Source organism: Solanum verrucosum, unplaced genomic scaffold (genome assembly GCF_900185275.1).
Source record: "Solanum verrucosum unplaced genomic scaffold, falcon-dt-bn FXZP01000238.1, whole genome shotgun sequence".
In the NCBI taxonomy this organism is placed as follows: Eukaryota; Viridiplantae; Streptophyta; class Magnoliopsida; order Solanales; family Solanaceae; genus Solanum; species Solanum verrucosum.
Genome location: NW_026020630.1, coordinates 4,632,564 through 4,648,987, shown reverse-complemented (window position 1 = coordinate 4,648,987; position 16,424 = coordinate 4,632,564). Strand labels below are relative to the sequence as shown.

At 32.2% G+C, this 16,424-nt stretch overlaps 4 protein-coding genes across 5 annotated transcripts in view; 3 read left to right on the top strand and 1 right to left on the bottom strand.

Annotated features, from left to right (window-relative positions):
* Nucleotides 1-978, bottom strand: part of LOC125811821 (stem-specific protein TSJT1) — a 49,315-nt gene extending 48,337 nt beyond the window's left edge. Inside the window, exon 1 of one of the 2 annotated variants that reach the window (XM_049491369.1) lies at nt 698-978. In XM_049491369.1, the coding sequence (XP_049347326.1) occupies nt 698-903 (206 nt within the window). In that variant the 5' untranslated portion in view covers nt 904-978. The remainder of the gene's footprint in view (nt 1-697) is intronic. The other variant, XM_049491370.1, reaches the window with a different exon arrangement.
* A 1,507-nt stretch (nt 979-2,485) lies between these two features.
* Nucleotides 2,486-16,424, top strand: part of LOC125811818 (NAC domain-containing protein JA2) — a 70,551-nt gene continuing 56,612 nt past the window's right edge. Inside the window, exon 1 of the mRNA XM_049491367.1 lies at nt 2,486-2,493. The gene's annotated coding sequence lies outside the window, so the exon portion shown is untranslated. The remainder of the gene's footprint in view (nt 2,494-16,424) is intronic.
* On the top strand, nt 5,499-8,487 carry LOC125811813 (monooxygenase 2-like). Its single transcript, XM_049491363.1, has 6 exons — nt 5,499-5,628; nt 6,060-6,206; nt 6,349-6,414; nt 6,942-7,107; nt 7,253-7,484; nt 7,812-8,487. Exons 1-6 carry the CDS (start codon nt 5,552-5,554, stop codon nt 8,348-8,350), a joined length of 1,227 nt encoding a protein of 408 aa, XP_049347320.1. The 5' UTR covers nt 5,499-5,551; the 3' UTR covers nt 8,351-8,487.
* Nucleotides 13,326-16,220, top strand: LOC125811930 (receptor-like protein 6). The gene has a single exon (XM_049491474.1). The coding sequence runs from the start codon at nt 13,326-13,328 to the stop codon at nt 16,218-16,220; it is 2,895 nt and encodes a 964-aa protein (XP_049347431.1).

Sequence of the window (16,424 nt, the reverse complement as noted above, 5' to 3'; positions counted from 1 at the left end):
CTTCTCTAAATTCGAAAATAACTAATGCTAAGGGGGAAATTCCGTCCCATTTTATGTGGGATACTTTCCTTTTTAGTACATCCCAAAAAGAATGTCACTTTACTAGAAACAATTTAACTTTAAAATACCATTTTTACCCCTAATGAAATGAATTTCAATGGCACAAATATCTAAAAATTATTTTAGACCACAAATTTCAATAGTTCATTTCAAGTCAAACAGGTCACATAAAGTGAAACAAAAGGAGTATTTTTTTTATCTTTTGATTTATTAATTGACAAATATTTAAAAATAATTACTTTTAATATATGTGACAACTAAATGAAACGAAGTATTTAGCAATGAACAAGTGACCAAATTTGTAGCTAATTTGGGGTCATCGTTAGTGTTCATATCAGTCCATTTAAGCTTATCTTAGTTTTTAATAATATAAGTACTTGAAATACTCTATATCTTCGTGTATAAATCTCTAACAAAATAAATAATCTACTAATTAGGCAGCATAATTCACTAAGCATTTCGAGTTCACACAGAATTTGACAAAAATGACTCACTCCAACTCCTAAGTGGTGCGATCTAAGCCACCTATACCCTCATACAAGGATATTCATAATACAATTTTGTCGTATCATCAAATCAAACAGTATCACATAAAATAAAACGAAGAAAGTACTAAAATTTGTAATAATTATTTTACCTTTGTGTGTGATTGAGAAAAGAAGTGCAATTTGGACGAACAAAAGCAAGAGCAGCAGCATCTCCAAAGGTAACATAAGAGGTGTCAAATGGACGAGTCGAGATGAATTTTTGTAGTGTTTGTTGAGGAAGTAAACATTTTTTTGATGCAGGACTATTTAATTCTTCAGGAGGATGAGCAAATGCTTTGTGAAATATAGCCAACATTGTATCTTTTTTTAGCTTCAAGATGAATATCTAACAACAATATAAAAAAAATGGTTACTGAAGGAGGGTATATATATAATAATAAACTTTTTACACTAATGTTTTTATTTTTATTTTTATAGTATAGTAATAATAATAAAGGATGCTAAAGATGAAATATGTCAATTTTATCTTGTAGTGATAGAGTGTGACGTGACAATGATGAGGATGGATAAGGTTTCTCGTATTTCTATAATGTCTTTATCCATTTAGATTTTACTATAATATTTATACCAAAAAATTAAATTTAAACTATATTAAACTGAAAAAATAATTAACTTAATCTAAAAATATCTCTCTTTTATCATAGTTTTGATTCAAAACTATCAGTATCATTAATAGCTTATCCAAAAATGCTCTATTCTTTATTATGGTGTGTGTCTATATTAATATAATATTAATTACAATAATCAATAATTTAAACAATATATCAAAAACGTACGATCAATTTTTTAATTTCATTTATGTCACATAAATTAAGACAATGGAGTAAAGACATATATTTACAAATTTTGTTTAAAAAACTATAAATTGCAATATAAATTTAAATCACAAATTTTAAAAAATATTTTTAAATTTTGACGATTAATATATTGTATAGAAATTCACATTTTTTTTTATTAATGTACATAAGTCATATCCTTATCCATATAGTTATTTTTCTATTTATTCCTCCAAATATTTTCTTTCTGATTATATTTTTCTTTTTGTTAAGCTTTATGTCAGCCAGCCGAATTGTTTTTTCTACTAAAAGAAGAAAAAGTGAGCTTTTTACCACTTGATATGGGGCCAACAAGCTTTAACAAATCTATGGGTGATTATAACAATTTATTTGATGGTATTAGAATCGCGCAAAAATCAATTTAATTAATAAAGTGAATCGAAAATAATATTAGTTTATCGAAATTGAATTGTTGAATTTACAGAAAAGGATTAAAATTGCTCATGAATTATATAAAATAGATTACTTATATCTTTTGTTATATATTAAAATAAAAAATATTTTTGCCGTTAGTGATGTGGCAAAACCACGTGGATTAACTCTCCAACCTAAGTACTGTGAACTAGAATTTACTTATAAAAACTGGATCTTTAGTGGCAATAACCATAATCTCTCACTATTTGCAAAAGCATATTAGTCATTTTTGTTGTAATTTATGCAATATTTTCAAATTGTTTTTTTAAAGTTTAATTGAATCAATTCTATTTAATATTCATATTCTATTTAATGTAAGAAGCCATGTTATATAACATTGCTTGGATTCCTACTTTTGCTAAAAAAAAAATTAACTGGGAATGAGGTATCGAATCCTCATCAACAAGGTGAGAGTTTAAATAATCAACCAACTGAGTTACTATTGTTGGAATTCAATCGATATTATTACATTATTTAAATCTTTTAAAACCTTTATATCTAGTTTGTTGGCTGCCAAACTATTTATTTAATAAAATATTTATGTTACGGTTTCACTCTTTAATGCCACGCGTCATTTTTTATTGGCTGTGTCATCATTGATACAATCTTGTTTGTTTATTTAAAAAAATATTGTACTATTATATTTGTTGGTTAGATCTATTATCATTATTATTTTTGGCTTTAATTGATATTTATGTTCTTTAATTTTAAATGTACATACATAGATATTTATATTTGTGTACTCGCAGACACATACATTCTACTTAATGTTTTATATGACAGTTCACATCCTACGTAATGTCCTATATATATTATATCATGTAGGATGCATATATTTTATTTATTCAACTTTATACTAGTTAAAATGACTATTTGTGTACATCCGAAGTAATTGGAGGACATAAATGTCAACTGGAACTAAATTGAATGACATATTTATGTAATATAGATGTCTTTTAAATTTAACATTACTCCCTCTCATCTAATGTTAAATGGATACCTTCAATATTACACAGTAATTAAGAAAATATTAATAAATTAATCAATTTTTCTATTTACCCTTTGTCCATATCAATGTTTATAAACATAAGTTGGAAAAAATATACACAGAATATAGAAACATATTTGAAAAAATAATACTCTGCTCATCTTTACTTATTCAATATTTTCGCTACAAGACCCTTTCAAAAATAACGCTCTATAAGATTTCATACTCTATGCTTGAACTCGAAATCTCGGGTGAAACAGTCTACTGCACCACGTTGATATATGATATATATATATATATATATATATATAATAATGTAGTACTAGTCTGTTTGTGTTAAAACGTCCGTCAATGGCGGTTAACGTCAATATTGACTAATGTTGAAAATGCTAACGTAGGAGCTTGCGTCATTTATATTCTTTGGACCCATTTGTTTAATGAATAATGATTGGCTGCACTAATATATATATATTGAGGATTTTTGCATCTATTAATTAAAAAATAAATTGGGAGAAACAGAGAAATAATGGAGACTGAAGAAAACTACGTGGACTAATTCTCCAACCTAAGTAATGTGAACTAGAATTTACTTATAAAAATTGGATCTTTAGTGGCAATAATCATAATCTCTCACTAATTTGCAAAAGCATATTACTCATTTTCATTTATGCAATATTTTTAAATTGTTCTTTTAAAGTTTAATTGAATCAATTCTATTCAACGTAAGAAGACATATTATAATGCTGTTCAACCATATATTTAATTTAAAAATTAATTTATGCTATTGTCATAATTGAAGGATATTTTTAGTTTTAAAAATAATCTCAAGAGCATTTAATTAATTAATATCTGAAAATAGGACATCTTTTGAGCCATTTACTATATGTTGAGGATGTTTTTAATCCTTTCCGTTTAAATTTTAATCCATAATTATTTTAAATGCCTTTGCAAGAGGGGTTATAATAACATTAATAAGGGGAAAAAATGGAAGGAAATTACTTAATTAGTTGGGGAAGAAGAAGCAAATTGCTTCTACTGAGAAATAATTAGTTTTAAAGCTTATGTGGTTGTTTAAAAAGGTTTATGTCAGAATCGAACCCTCATCAACAAGGTGAGAGTTCAAGTAATCAACCAACTAAATTACCAGAATTTCAAAGAAAATCACAATTAATAGAATTTTTGTTGATTTTGGGGTTGGAACCAGAGGTGAATCTAGAATTTCAAGAAGACGGGTGCACTATTGTCAGGGGCGGCTCTGTCCTTTTAAGAAAAAAGGCAACTAATTTAGGCTTTCAAGTTTGAGGGGCCTTATTTATTTTAGCAATAATAAATATTGTTTTTCATAAGAAAAATATTAAATACATTTGCAAAATAAATTAATTTTATTATAAGAAAAAGTCATTAGAAGAAGTTTAAAAAAGGCTGAATGCAGAAACTCTTTTGTGAATAAAATAAAATGCAAGGTTGTGAAAATGCAGCATCTGGGAATCGATCCCTCAACCTCATAGTGGAAAACTGACACTCAAACCAATTGTTCGTGTTCATGGATTCCTTCAGTTGCTATTTGATATATTTTAAGAATTATACAAGTAATACATCGAGTTTTGTTGGATAACCACAAGTTCAAGTGACCCATTTTTTAAGCTTAAATTTGCCCCTGGTTGGAATTCAATCGATATTATTACATTATTTAACTCTTTTAAAACCTTTATATTTAGTTTGTTGGTTGCCAAAATATTTATGCTACGGTTTCACTCTTTAATGCCACGCGTCATTTTTTATTGGCTGTGTCATCATTGATACAATTGTTTGTTTATTTAAAAATATTGTACTATTATATTTGTTGGTTGGATCTATTATTATTTTTTTCTGCATCAATTGATATCTATGTTCTTTAATTTTAAATGTACATAAATAGATACTTATATTTGTGTATTTATAGACACATACATTCTACTTGACGTTTTATATGACAGTTCACGTCCTACGTAATGCCCTATATATATATTATATCATGTAGGATGCATACATTTTATTTATTCAACTTTATACTAGTTAAAATTACTATTTGTGTACATGCGAAGTAATTGAAGGAAATAAATGTCAACTGAAACTAAATTGAATGACATATTTATGTAATATGTCTTTTAAATTTAACATTACTCCCTCTCATCTAATATTAAATGGACACCTTCTATATTACACAATGATTAAGAAATCATTAATAAATTAATCAATTTTACTATTTATCATTGTCCATATCAATGTTTATAAACATAAGTTGGAAAAAATATACACAGAATATAGAAACATATTTGAAAAAATAAAACTCTGCTCATCTTTACTTATTCAATATTTTCGCTACAGGACCCTTTCAAGGATGACGCTCTACAAGATTTCACACTCTATGTTCGAATTCGAAATCTCTGATTAACGGGTGAAACAGTTCCACAACTACACCACGTTTGATATATATGATATATATGATATATATATAATAATGTAGTACTAGTCTGTTTAAGTTAAAACGTCCGTCAATGGCGGCTAACGTCAAGATTGACTAATGTTGAAAATGCTAACGTAGGAGCTTGCGTCATTTATATTCTTTGGACCCATTTGTTTAATGAATAATGATTGGCTGCACTAATATATATACTGAGGATTTGTGCATCTATTAATTAAATAAAATTGGGAGAAACAGAGAAATGATGGAGACTGAAGAAAACATTGTAATTGTTGGTGCTGGCATAGCTGGTCTTGCTACTTCTTTGGCCCTTCACAGGTAATAATTGCTATTCTAAAATACTTGTTCAATAATTACATCATCTACTTACAAAAGTTTGATTTAGAAGGGCATATGCATTTGAACGAGCATTTATGCCCTCCACTTTTAGATGTGTATAAGTAGTAATACACTTAGGATGCCAGGTAGATGCAGAACTGTCACGTAGGATGCCAGGTAGATGCAGAACTGTCACGCAGGATGCCACATGGGATGAGTGTGTTTACTTAGCTTGTTCAACTTTTGAATAATTTAACAGTCTACTTGTACCGGCCCAAAGTTGGATGACATAGATGTGGAGCAAAGTTAGATGATATATTTATGTATTATGCCTCTCTAGAATATGATATTTATGATATAATAGCGCTATTAGTTGAGTGACGATTTGAGAAATAACTCGATGGAAGGCGTGTCTTGTATGTAATATGTAGGTTGGGGCTGCGGAGTATTGTGTTGGAATCAGCAGATTCGTTGCGAGCTACTGGATTTGCATTGGCATTGTGGACTAATGCCTGGAGAGCTTTGGATGCGTTGGGCATTGGGGACTCTCTTAGACAACGTTCCTTATCAATTACTGGGTAAGCTTCCTCTTTATTATTAGTTAGGATTTAGGATTACGAATTGAAGTTCATATGTGGTCATATGTGTTTTCCGGAGTTCTAGCTCTTGAAAAAAAGTTGAAAAATTGATCGTCCAAAATGCATTCGAGTTGATGTGCAGGCTTAAAAGTTTCTCAGCGGATTCAGGTGCACCTATCAAGGAGGTATCATTTGTGGGGAATAACAGGTTAGCATTATACCAATTTTCATATTAGTTGGGGTCGGTTATATAAGTCCTTTTATCTATTCGTGTTTATGTATGTTCATTTTGTTCCAACTAGATAATATAGCATGTGAGACAAATTAGGAATTCTCTAAAATTAGAGGTTTTTTGAGTATCGCAATCTATAGAGATGTATAAATTTCTAACCATTGATATAAAGACTCCTCACAAACGTTGAAGTAATGCAAACCTCCGGTTTTCACAACATCGATCTTCGTAGAGAACAATCACATTTGTTTACGAAGGACTTAAGTATGAATAGCATATTCAGAGGATGCTACATACCCAATTTTTTGTATTGTTCACAAGTACAGAGCGGCGTGGTTTTAATGTCCAAATCCCTATGATTTCAACAATGAAATTAAGTTCATTTTGAATAACGTGGTTGAGTACGTCTTCCTTCCGACTATTGGATGGACTGATCATTCGTCAGCCAACATTTTTATTTTTGAAGTCAATAGTCATCTAAAGTCAGTTATATTACGTTGCAGTGTTGAGTATGAAAGTCGTTGTGTGAGGAGAAAAGATCTGTTGGAGACATTAGCTAATGAACTGCCTCAAGGCGCGATTAGATATTCTTCAAAGGTCGATTCGATTGAAGAATCTGGACCATTGAAATTGGTACATCTTGCAGATGGTTCCACTATTAGAACCAAGGTAAATCTTTCTCTGAAATCCGTAACTTGGAATCCCTATTATTGGAAACTTCAACCAACGTGATAATTCAAACGTGTATTTGACCATTATCTCAATTCCTTTCGTTAGTCTAGTACGTGACTAACTTTGATAAGCTTCAATTAAGGCCTTAATTGGGTGTGACGGAGTCAATTCTGTGGTGGCAAACTGGCTTGGGCTTCAGAAACCTGTCTATTCTGGGCGCTCTGCAATTAGAGGCTTTGTTGAGTATCCGGAAAAACATGGTTATCAGCCTAAGTTCCACGCGTATTTTGGAGGTGGAGTTCGGTTTGGATTTCTTCCTAGTGATGAGAAGAGTTTGTACTGGTTTTGCACATTCACACCATCTGTTGTTCATTGTAAGCCACCTCCTACATACTGTTTCTTTTGAAGATTTACTTTTTGAAGGATATTTTTGTTGGCTAAGAGAGCTTACCTCTATGAAGGGGGAGCCTTGACGTAATTGGTAAAGTTACTGTCATGTGACCTAGAGGTCGCGGATTCGAGCTGTGGAAACAGCCTCTTGCAGAAATGCAGGGTAAGACTGCGTACAATAGACCCCTGTGGTCCAAGCCTTCCCCGAACCCTGTGCATAGCGGGAGCTTAGTGCACCGAGCTGCCCAGATAGCTTACATTTCATAAACTAGTCATGTTTAGTTGTTCATTTTAATTGGGATTTTATGCAGTTGATGGAAATGCAGAACAAGATCCAATGAAATTGAAGCAATTCGTGTTGAACAAGGCTACTAATGTGTCTAAAGAACTCTCCACCATTATAGACAGAACTACGCTCGACTGTATATCTATCGCTCAGCTGAAATTGAGATTGCCATGGAATGTTCTGCTTGGGAATATTTTGAAAAATAACGTTTGTGTGGTAGGTGATGCACTTCATCCCATGACTCCTGATCTTGGTCAAGGTGGATGTTCTGCTTTAGAGGACAGTGTTGTTATTGCAAAGTGCCTCGGAGAAGCCTTGACAAAACCGATAACAGAACAAGAAGATGATGAATCTACGAAGATTAGAAAAGGACTCGAGAAGTATGCTAAAGAGAGGAGATGGAGAAGTTTTACATTTATCAGTGCTGCTTATTTATCTGGTTTCATACAAGAGAGTGATAACAAGATAATCAGTTTCTTAAGACAACAATTTTTGGCTGGAGTCACTATATCAGTTACACTAAGAATTGCTAACTTCGACTGCGGAAGATTAACTGTTTCTTAGTAGCTCAATTGGATCCTTTAGAAGCTATGAATATCCTTATGGACTTTGTTTAATATCTATCTAGCATACATGTTCTGGTTTAGTTGTGTCTAAGAATTGTAATACCGAAACGGATCCTTATTTTGCAATAATAAAATACAAGTTGTGAGCAACCAATTCTGTCCTTCATCGAAGATATCCAACAACATCAGTTGTTTAGAAGTATTGAACAAGTGTTTTCTTATCTGAGATCATTTCGTGCAATTAGATACTACTCCCTCTGTTTCAACTTGTCTGTCTGGTTTTGACTTGATACGAAATTTAAGAAAGTAAATAAGACTTGTGTACCATGGACCGCTACTTGGTTCAATGACTTCCAATTTCCACAAGGTATCATTGTTTTGTTACATACTCTTGAGTAGATGTAGGAGGAAATGCAGGAGTCAAATCATGTCTTTAATTGTTTTTTTTGTTTTTTTTTTTGGATTTCTCACTTGACTTGTCAGGCAATAGTATCTCTCATTGGAAATTTGTTACAAGTTCTGCAGCAAAATTTTCTACCGTTTGTCTTACATAATGGGACCAATTCACATTGTCTTAGGTGACACACACTATAGAGATAGTCGATGATCTCGAAATGAAAACAACATTTAGATGGGGGCGCAATCACCCCCATTTTTTTGTTTGTTTTTCTCTCTATTAGACTACTTTAATTTGATTTTATATCAATTTATGAATGTCGTAAGTATGTATTTTTAATTGAAATTTTTCTAGTAACTAAACTTTAAAATTTATAGTTATTAGCGTGAAAGGAATTGATTTTAACATTAAAATACGACCCTCATTTGATGTTTCTGGTCATAGTACTGTTAAAAAATTACTTATGATTGTTACATTTTATTATTCATTATAAGCTTATTTTCACAGAAATTACACAAGTGTAACTCATAAACTAGTATATATATATATATATATATATATATATATTACTAAAAGTGGGAAGAATCTAAGACAAAAGTTAGATTATGAAAATACCCTTAAGTATTAATTTATTTTCTTAAAATCATTTTTAAAAATTGCTTTTTCATTTAATAAATAACACAATAATCTACTTTAAAGTATTTTTAATCTATATATATGTAACAATATTAAATGGCTCAATAATTAATACTTCACTTTTTCTGATAAAAAATAATAATAGTATAAACATAGGTTACAATAAAATTTAATATTTACCTATAACTCTAAATTAATTACCAACGAAGAGTAGTATATGCAGTAAAGAATTATGATAAATGGGGATAGTGAAGAGTCATAGGTTCATTGCATAAGGAGTCATTTTGTTCAAGATAAAGGTATCACTTTCTAAAACTTTTGAGTCACAAAGGATTTTTTTTCTGGGGTAACTAAGAAATCTATCCATGACTGTTGAATTTCTTTTTTTCTTTTCTCATGATTATTGAACTTGTGACTTGTCATTTTATGGTGCAAAGTATTGTTAGAGGTGCGCAGGAATAGAATACTATTTGGCCCTTGAAAAAGGAGACCAACACGGTTTAGATCTTTGGTGATCTATCAATAAGTTACACATCTTCTTAATAGATAGGTGAATCGTCTTACTTTAATATATGTTGTTTATGCTACTTCAATCTTTCCATAAAAGCTAAAATTGTGTGTATTTTGAAGTTTAAACTTATTGTAGTGTTAACGAAATTTATTTGTTTCTTTTTGTGAGAAAAAAGAAATGGTTAAAGTTAATATCTAAATGTTATTGCAAACTATTTCAGAGAATGCAACTCCTACTAAGTGATGGAACATCCATACTTGTGGATCCCTATTTTTATCAAATCTATATATCATACAAATTTGGATAAAAGAAGGGGGGGGGGGGGGGGGGGGACAATTTTCCCTATTTATTTATTTTAAAATTTTTACAAAAAATGAATGTGTCAATTACTACTCATTTATTTATTTATTTATATTCTGTAATATAAACATTTATTTGCCTTTATTTCAATTATTCACATGAATTTTGATTATTATAACTCCTATATTATATTAATAGTCATGTTCATAATATCATTTGATATTCCATATTATTGTCCTATAAATAGAGATATTATAAAGGTGCAAGTATTACACAATTTAGTTTGACTTTGCTACTTCTCCACCATTGGTTATGAGGGTGACACATATTCCCAACTTGTGAATCATTTATGTCTTGAAATATGTACCATTCAATTGCTCATTTGAATTTGAACAAATAATTTTATAAAACAGAATAACTTTAGCTAAATAATTATAATGGATAAATGAATATAGTGTTTGATAAATATGATATTATTTATGCGTTGCACGTTTATTTCTATTTTTTATTATAAAGTTCGTAAAATAAAATAGTAAATAAAAAAAAAGCACTTAAAAAGCTACACAACTTGTAAAATTTATGGTCACCAAAGCAAGAATTATTATCAACCATACAAAGACTCAAATTTTAAAATTTGAAGTCTTATCGTGTATAATAATTTTTGATTTGTAGTTATTTATTTGTTGAATAAGAATTATACTAGATGCATATTATAATTATACATATAACCACATATTTAGTATCTCATTACACATAATACCTACTCCCTCCGTCCCTATTTAGTTGTCCATATTTCCTTTTTTAGTTGTCCCTATTTAGTTGTCCATTTTGACAAATCAAGAAAGGACAACAAATTTTTTCCTATTATACCCTTATTTACACTTCTTGAAAATTGTAAAAGTGTATGTTGTTTCCCTCCAATTTATTTCACTTGAATTCAAAGAAGTGGTTGTAATTTTGAAGTGAAAAGTTGTCATAAGGATAAAATTGTAACTTCACTGTGCTAATCATTGTTGCCTTAATCTGTGTGTCATTTCTAAAGTGGACAACTAAAAAGGGACGGAGGGAGTATTAAGCTAAATTTAATTGTTCAATTTTGCAAGTTTAGAGTACATTCTCTAATATTTTGTATGTATTGAACAATCAAGTCATTTGTGTAGACTAATTATTTATCAAATTGAACTTGTACTTCTTTCTTCTGATTTATATACTCATTATACACATGTTTTAATATTGCCTTATAATTTCAAAAAAATCTATACAAATTGGGATACACGTGCCCAAAAACTAGTATATGGATAATGATGATTGATTTGTAAGAACAGAACATTTTGTTATTTGCTGAATACAAAAAAAGATGTGACTTGTTAACTGGTCATGTTATCGGATTGGACCTTAGTTGCAGTCGGCTTGATGGAACTATTCATCCCAATAGCAGCCTCTTCCAACTCCATCATCTCCGGACACTAAATCTTGCTCACAATGACTTCAATTTTTCTTCAATCCCACATAACATTGGCCAATTGACGAATTTGAGACATCTCAACCTTTCTGGTTCTTTGTTTGAAGGGGAAATCCCAACAGAAATCTCATACCATTCCAATTTGGTTTCACTTGATATGAGTAACAAGTTGTTAGAAGTGACTAGTACTCATCCATGGACCGCTAGTTGTGTATTTAGTGATGCCAAAGTTGTATTATTTTCTCTCAATTTATGCCAAAGTTGGAAATAGACTTATCAGGGGGAAAGTATCCCATTTTATTTGTCTAGATATCTTTTCTTTCTTTAATTTAAACCACACACTTCCATATACCCAGTGTAATCCCGTAAGTCAGGGTTTAAGAAAGGTAGAGTGTACGGACACCTTATCTCTATGAGGTAGAGATAGAGAGGTTGCTTTCGAGAATAAAATACAAGTTGTGAGCAACCAATTATGTCCGTCATCAAAACTACCCAACAACATCAGTTGTTTAGAAGCAAATATGGTAATTGGTAACAGCTTAAGGTAAATCTGAAGTATTTTATAAGTGTTGGCTTATCTGAGAATTAGATGCTACTCCCTCCGTTTCAATGTCTGTATGGTTTTGACTTGACATGGAGTTTAAAAAAGTAAAAAAAAAATTGTATCTTGTGGTCTCAAATTAAAATACGTAGAATGTACCATGAACCACTAATTGGTTCAATGACTTCAAAATTCCACTGTAACATTGTCTTGTTAAATCATGTCTTCAATTATTGTTCTTTTTATTTTTCTCACTTGACTTAGTCAAGCAATAGTATCTCTCATTGGAAATTTGCTGCAATTCACATTGTTTTGCGTAACACACACGGCAAAGATAGTGGATGACCTTGAAATGAAAACAACATTTAGAGAAAACAAATTTGGAATAATTGGTACTGGCCACCAAGAATTAAAGACTCGAGTCTTTATGGAAATTGACTTAACATTTGGGACAAATTTTTTTTGCAACCACAAATTAGTTTGTGGTAGATCATGAGGGGCAAGTACCCCATTTTATTTGTCTGGATGTTTTACCTCACAGTCCCATAGACAAGTCAACAACAACAATAACATATTTAGTGTAATCTCACAAGTGGGGTCTAGAGAAAAGTAGAGTGTGTGTGAGAGGTTGCTTTCAATAGACCCTCGGCTAAAAATAAAGCATGGCCAAGCATTTTGAAAAAGGGAATACAAAAGTAAAAGTAATAACAACAATAAAATAATTTGAAAAGAAGAGTAGTACAACATACAGATGAATGAATAATATGACAATAAAATAAAGCGATATTCGAAGCACAAAATACACAGGTGATACCCGGGAAAAAAAAACTACGATCGAATATAACACACGATAGACAAGTCAACAACATATTCAATATAATTTCACAAGTGGGTGGGGTCTAGGGAGAGTAGAATTTGTGCAGAAATTACAGGAGCGTAACTCAGAAACTAGTATATATATATGGATAATGATGATTGATTTGTAAAAACATAACATTCTATTATTTGCTGAATACAAAAAAAAAAAAAAAAAAAGAGAAAAAAGATGGGACTTGTCTTTTTCTTTTATTCACTTGTCTGTTTTTTGTTGGTAATTAGTGAAAGCTTTTCTTCTTCCTCTGTGATGATGCATCATGTTTGCTCTCCCACTGAAGCTTTTGCTTTGCTTCACTTCAAACAATCCTCTCAAATCTCTGATCAACCTAGATGTTGGGATGAGACTGATCTGCAATATGAGAGATATTTTGATATCCCAAAAACAAAGTCTTGGAATGAGAGTAGGGATTGCTGCAGTTGGGACGGGGTAACTTGTGACATGTTAACCGGTCAAGTTATCGGATTGGACCTTAGTTGCAGTCTGCTTAATGGAACTATTCATCCCAATAGCAGCCTTTTCCAACTCCATCATCTCCGGACACTAAACCTTGCTCACAATAACTTCTATCCTTCTTCAATCCCGCGTAACATTGGCCGATTGAGGAATTTGAGGCATCTCAACCTTTCTCAATCTTTCTTTGAAGGGGAAATCCCAACAGAAATCTCATACCTTTCCAATTTGGTTTCACTTGAACTTGATTGTTCTGTATGTGAACTTAATGAGAGAACATTTGAAACAATTCTTCACAACTTCACAAATCTGGAGGTAGTTTCTCTCCTTGGTGTCAACATCTCATCTTCAATACCTGTGAATATTTCTTCATCCTCATTACGGTACGTGGATCTTGGACATACTAATCTGCGAGGTGTTATCACAGAGAGCTTTTTCCTTCTGCCAGAATTGGAAAATCTCAAATTGAATGGAAATGATCTTCTCAAAGGAGTTTTACCAAAGATCCACCCGAGCAACAGTCTGTTGGAGTTGGATATTTCCTACACAGGAATCTCCGGTGAGCTGCCTGATTCAATTGGCACCTTGAGTTCCTTGAATCGCTTGAACATGTATGGATGCCAATTATCTGGCCGCATTCCTGATTCCATTGGCAATCTTACACAAATTAGGTATTTGGATTTCAGTAATAATCATTTCACCGGCCATATTCCTTCCACAATCTCTAAATTGAAGCAGCTCACATTTCTAGGTCTTTCGTCCAACTCCTTTTCAGGTGAAATTCCCGACATTTTTTCTAACCTCCAAGAGCTACGTACTTTATATCTTCGTAACAACAGCTTCGTTGGTTCGTTTCCTTCTACAATTGTAAGCTTGACACATCTTCAAGACTTAGAATTGTCGAGTAATTCCCTATCTGGCCAACTGCCTAATAATGTAAGCATTCTTCAAAAGCTAACCATATTGGATCTGTCGTACAACTCACTGAATGGTACCATACCATCTTCGGTGTTTGGCCTCCCTTTGCTATCTTCATTATTGCTCCAACATAATCAATTTAGTGGACTAGATGATGAGCTCAAAACAAACCCAACATTAGCACGCCTGGATTTAAGCCATAATCAACTCAGTGGTTCTTTGCTTCAATCACTTTCGAATCTCACAAACCTTTCTATGCTTGACCTTTCATCAAGTAACATCACCGTTCATGTGGGAAAACAAATCACTTTCCCTGGCCTAGAAGTTTTGCGGTTGTCATCTTGTGAACTGAAGGATTTTCCACATTTCTTGAGAAATGTGAAGACACTTGGGGTCTTGGATATTTCTAACAATAAGATTCGTGGCCAAATCCCAAACTGGTTTAGCGGCATAAGGTGGGACAACTTGTTGTACCTAAACCTTTCGCATAATTCTTTAACAGGCCACCTACAACAATTTCATTTCCATAATCTAGAGTATCTTGATCTTAAATTTAACTTCCTTCAGGGTCCACTACCTTCATCCATTTGTAACATGAACAATTTTCAATTTCTAGATTTATCACACAACAACTTCAGTAACTCGATTCCAAGTTGCTTGGGAAGCATGACTAGTCTAACAGTGTTGGACTTAAGAAAGAACAATTTCACAGGGAGTCTTCCATCGTTATGTGCGCCGAGCACTTCATTGAGAACCATTGTCTTGAATGGTAATCAATTTAAAGGAACTCTCCCTGTGTCGTTGCTCAACTGTAGTGGTTTAGAAGTTCTTGATTTGGGGAATAACGCTATAAATGACACATTTCCTGCTTGGCTAGGAACACTTCAACAACTGCAGGTCTTAATATTAAAGTCCAATGTGTTCCATGGACCAATTAGTACTTGTCAGACTACGTTTTGCTTTCCCAAGTTGCGAATTTTTGATCTTTCGCGTAACAAATTCAGTGGCTCACTCCCTGCAAAAGTTTTTGCAACCTTCAAGGCAATGATTAAATTAGATGGTGAAGACACAGGACAGATCAAGTACATGAAACCATCTGATGATCCATTTGACACATCGTATGAGGATTCAGTGAGTTTGGTGATCAAAGGCCAGGATATTGAGCTACAAAGAATCAGCACAATTATGACAACCATAGACCTCTCGAGCAACCATTTTGAAGGTGTCATTCCGAAAACACTAAAGGATCTCAGCTCACTTTGGCTACTCAATTTATCCCGTAACAATCTCATAGGTGATATTCCAATGGAATTGGGGCAATTGAATATGCTTGAAGCGCTAGATCTCTCTTGGAATCGGCTCACTGGAAAGATTCCGCAGGAATTGACAAGGCTAACATTTCTGGAAAAGTTAAACCTTTCTCAGAATGTTCTCGTTGGACCAATTCCTCACGGTCCACAATTCAACACATTTGAAAATGACTCGTATGGTGGAAACCTTGATTTATGTGGTCCTCCTTTATCAAAGCAATGTGGAACGAGTGATCCATCCCATGTTCCTCAACCATTGGAGTCTGAAGACGAGTCATATTTTTTTAGTGGATTTACGTGGGAATCAGTAGTCATAGGCTACAGTTGTGGACTAGTTGTTGGAATTGTTGTGTGGAGCCTCATGTTTAAATATCGTAAGCCAAAATGGTTTGTCGAATTTTTTGAAGGCATTTATCCCAAGAAAATGAGAAGGTCAATGAAGAGAGCTCAGAGACGACGGACTTAATGGAAGATTGCAAGAGTGGACTTCTCTGTTTTTTAATTTTCTTTTTGTTGTTTGTATATGTTTGATTGCAATATAATTGCATGTGTTATTTTGTGAATTTCCACTGGATTAAAATTAGTGTTCTTGATCTTTGCTTTCAAACTAAAAAATTAAACTCAAAATAAAAACAAGAGGACATAAAACATAACTTTCCTTTTTACTAAA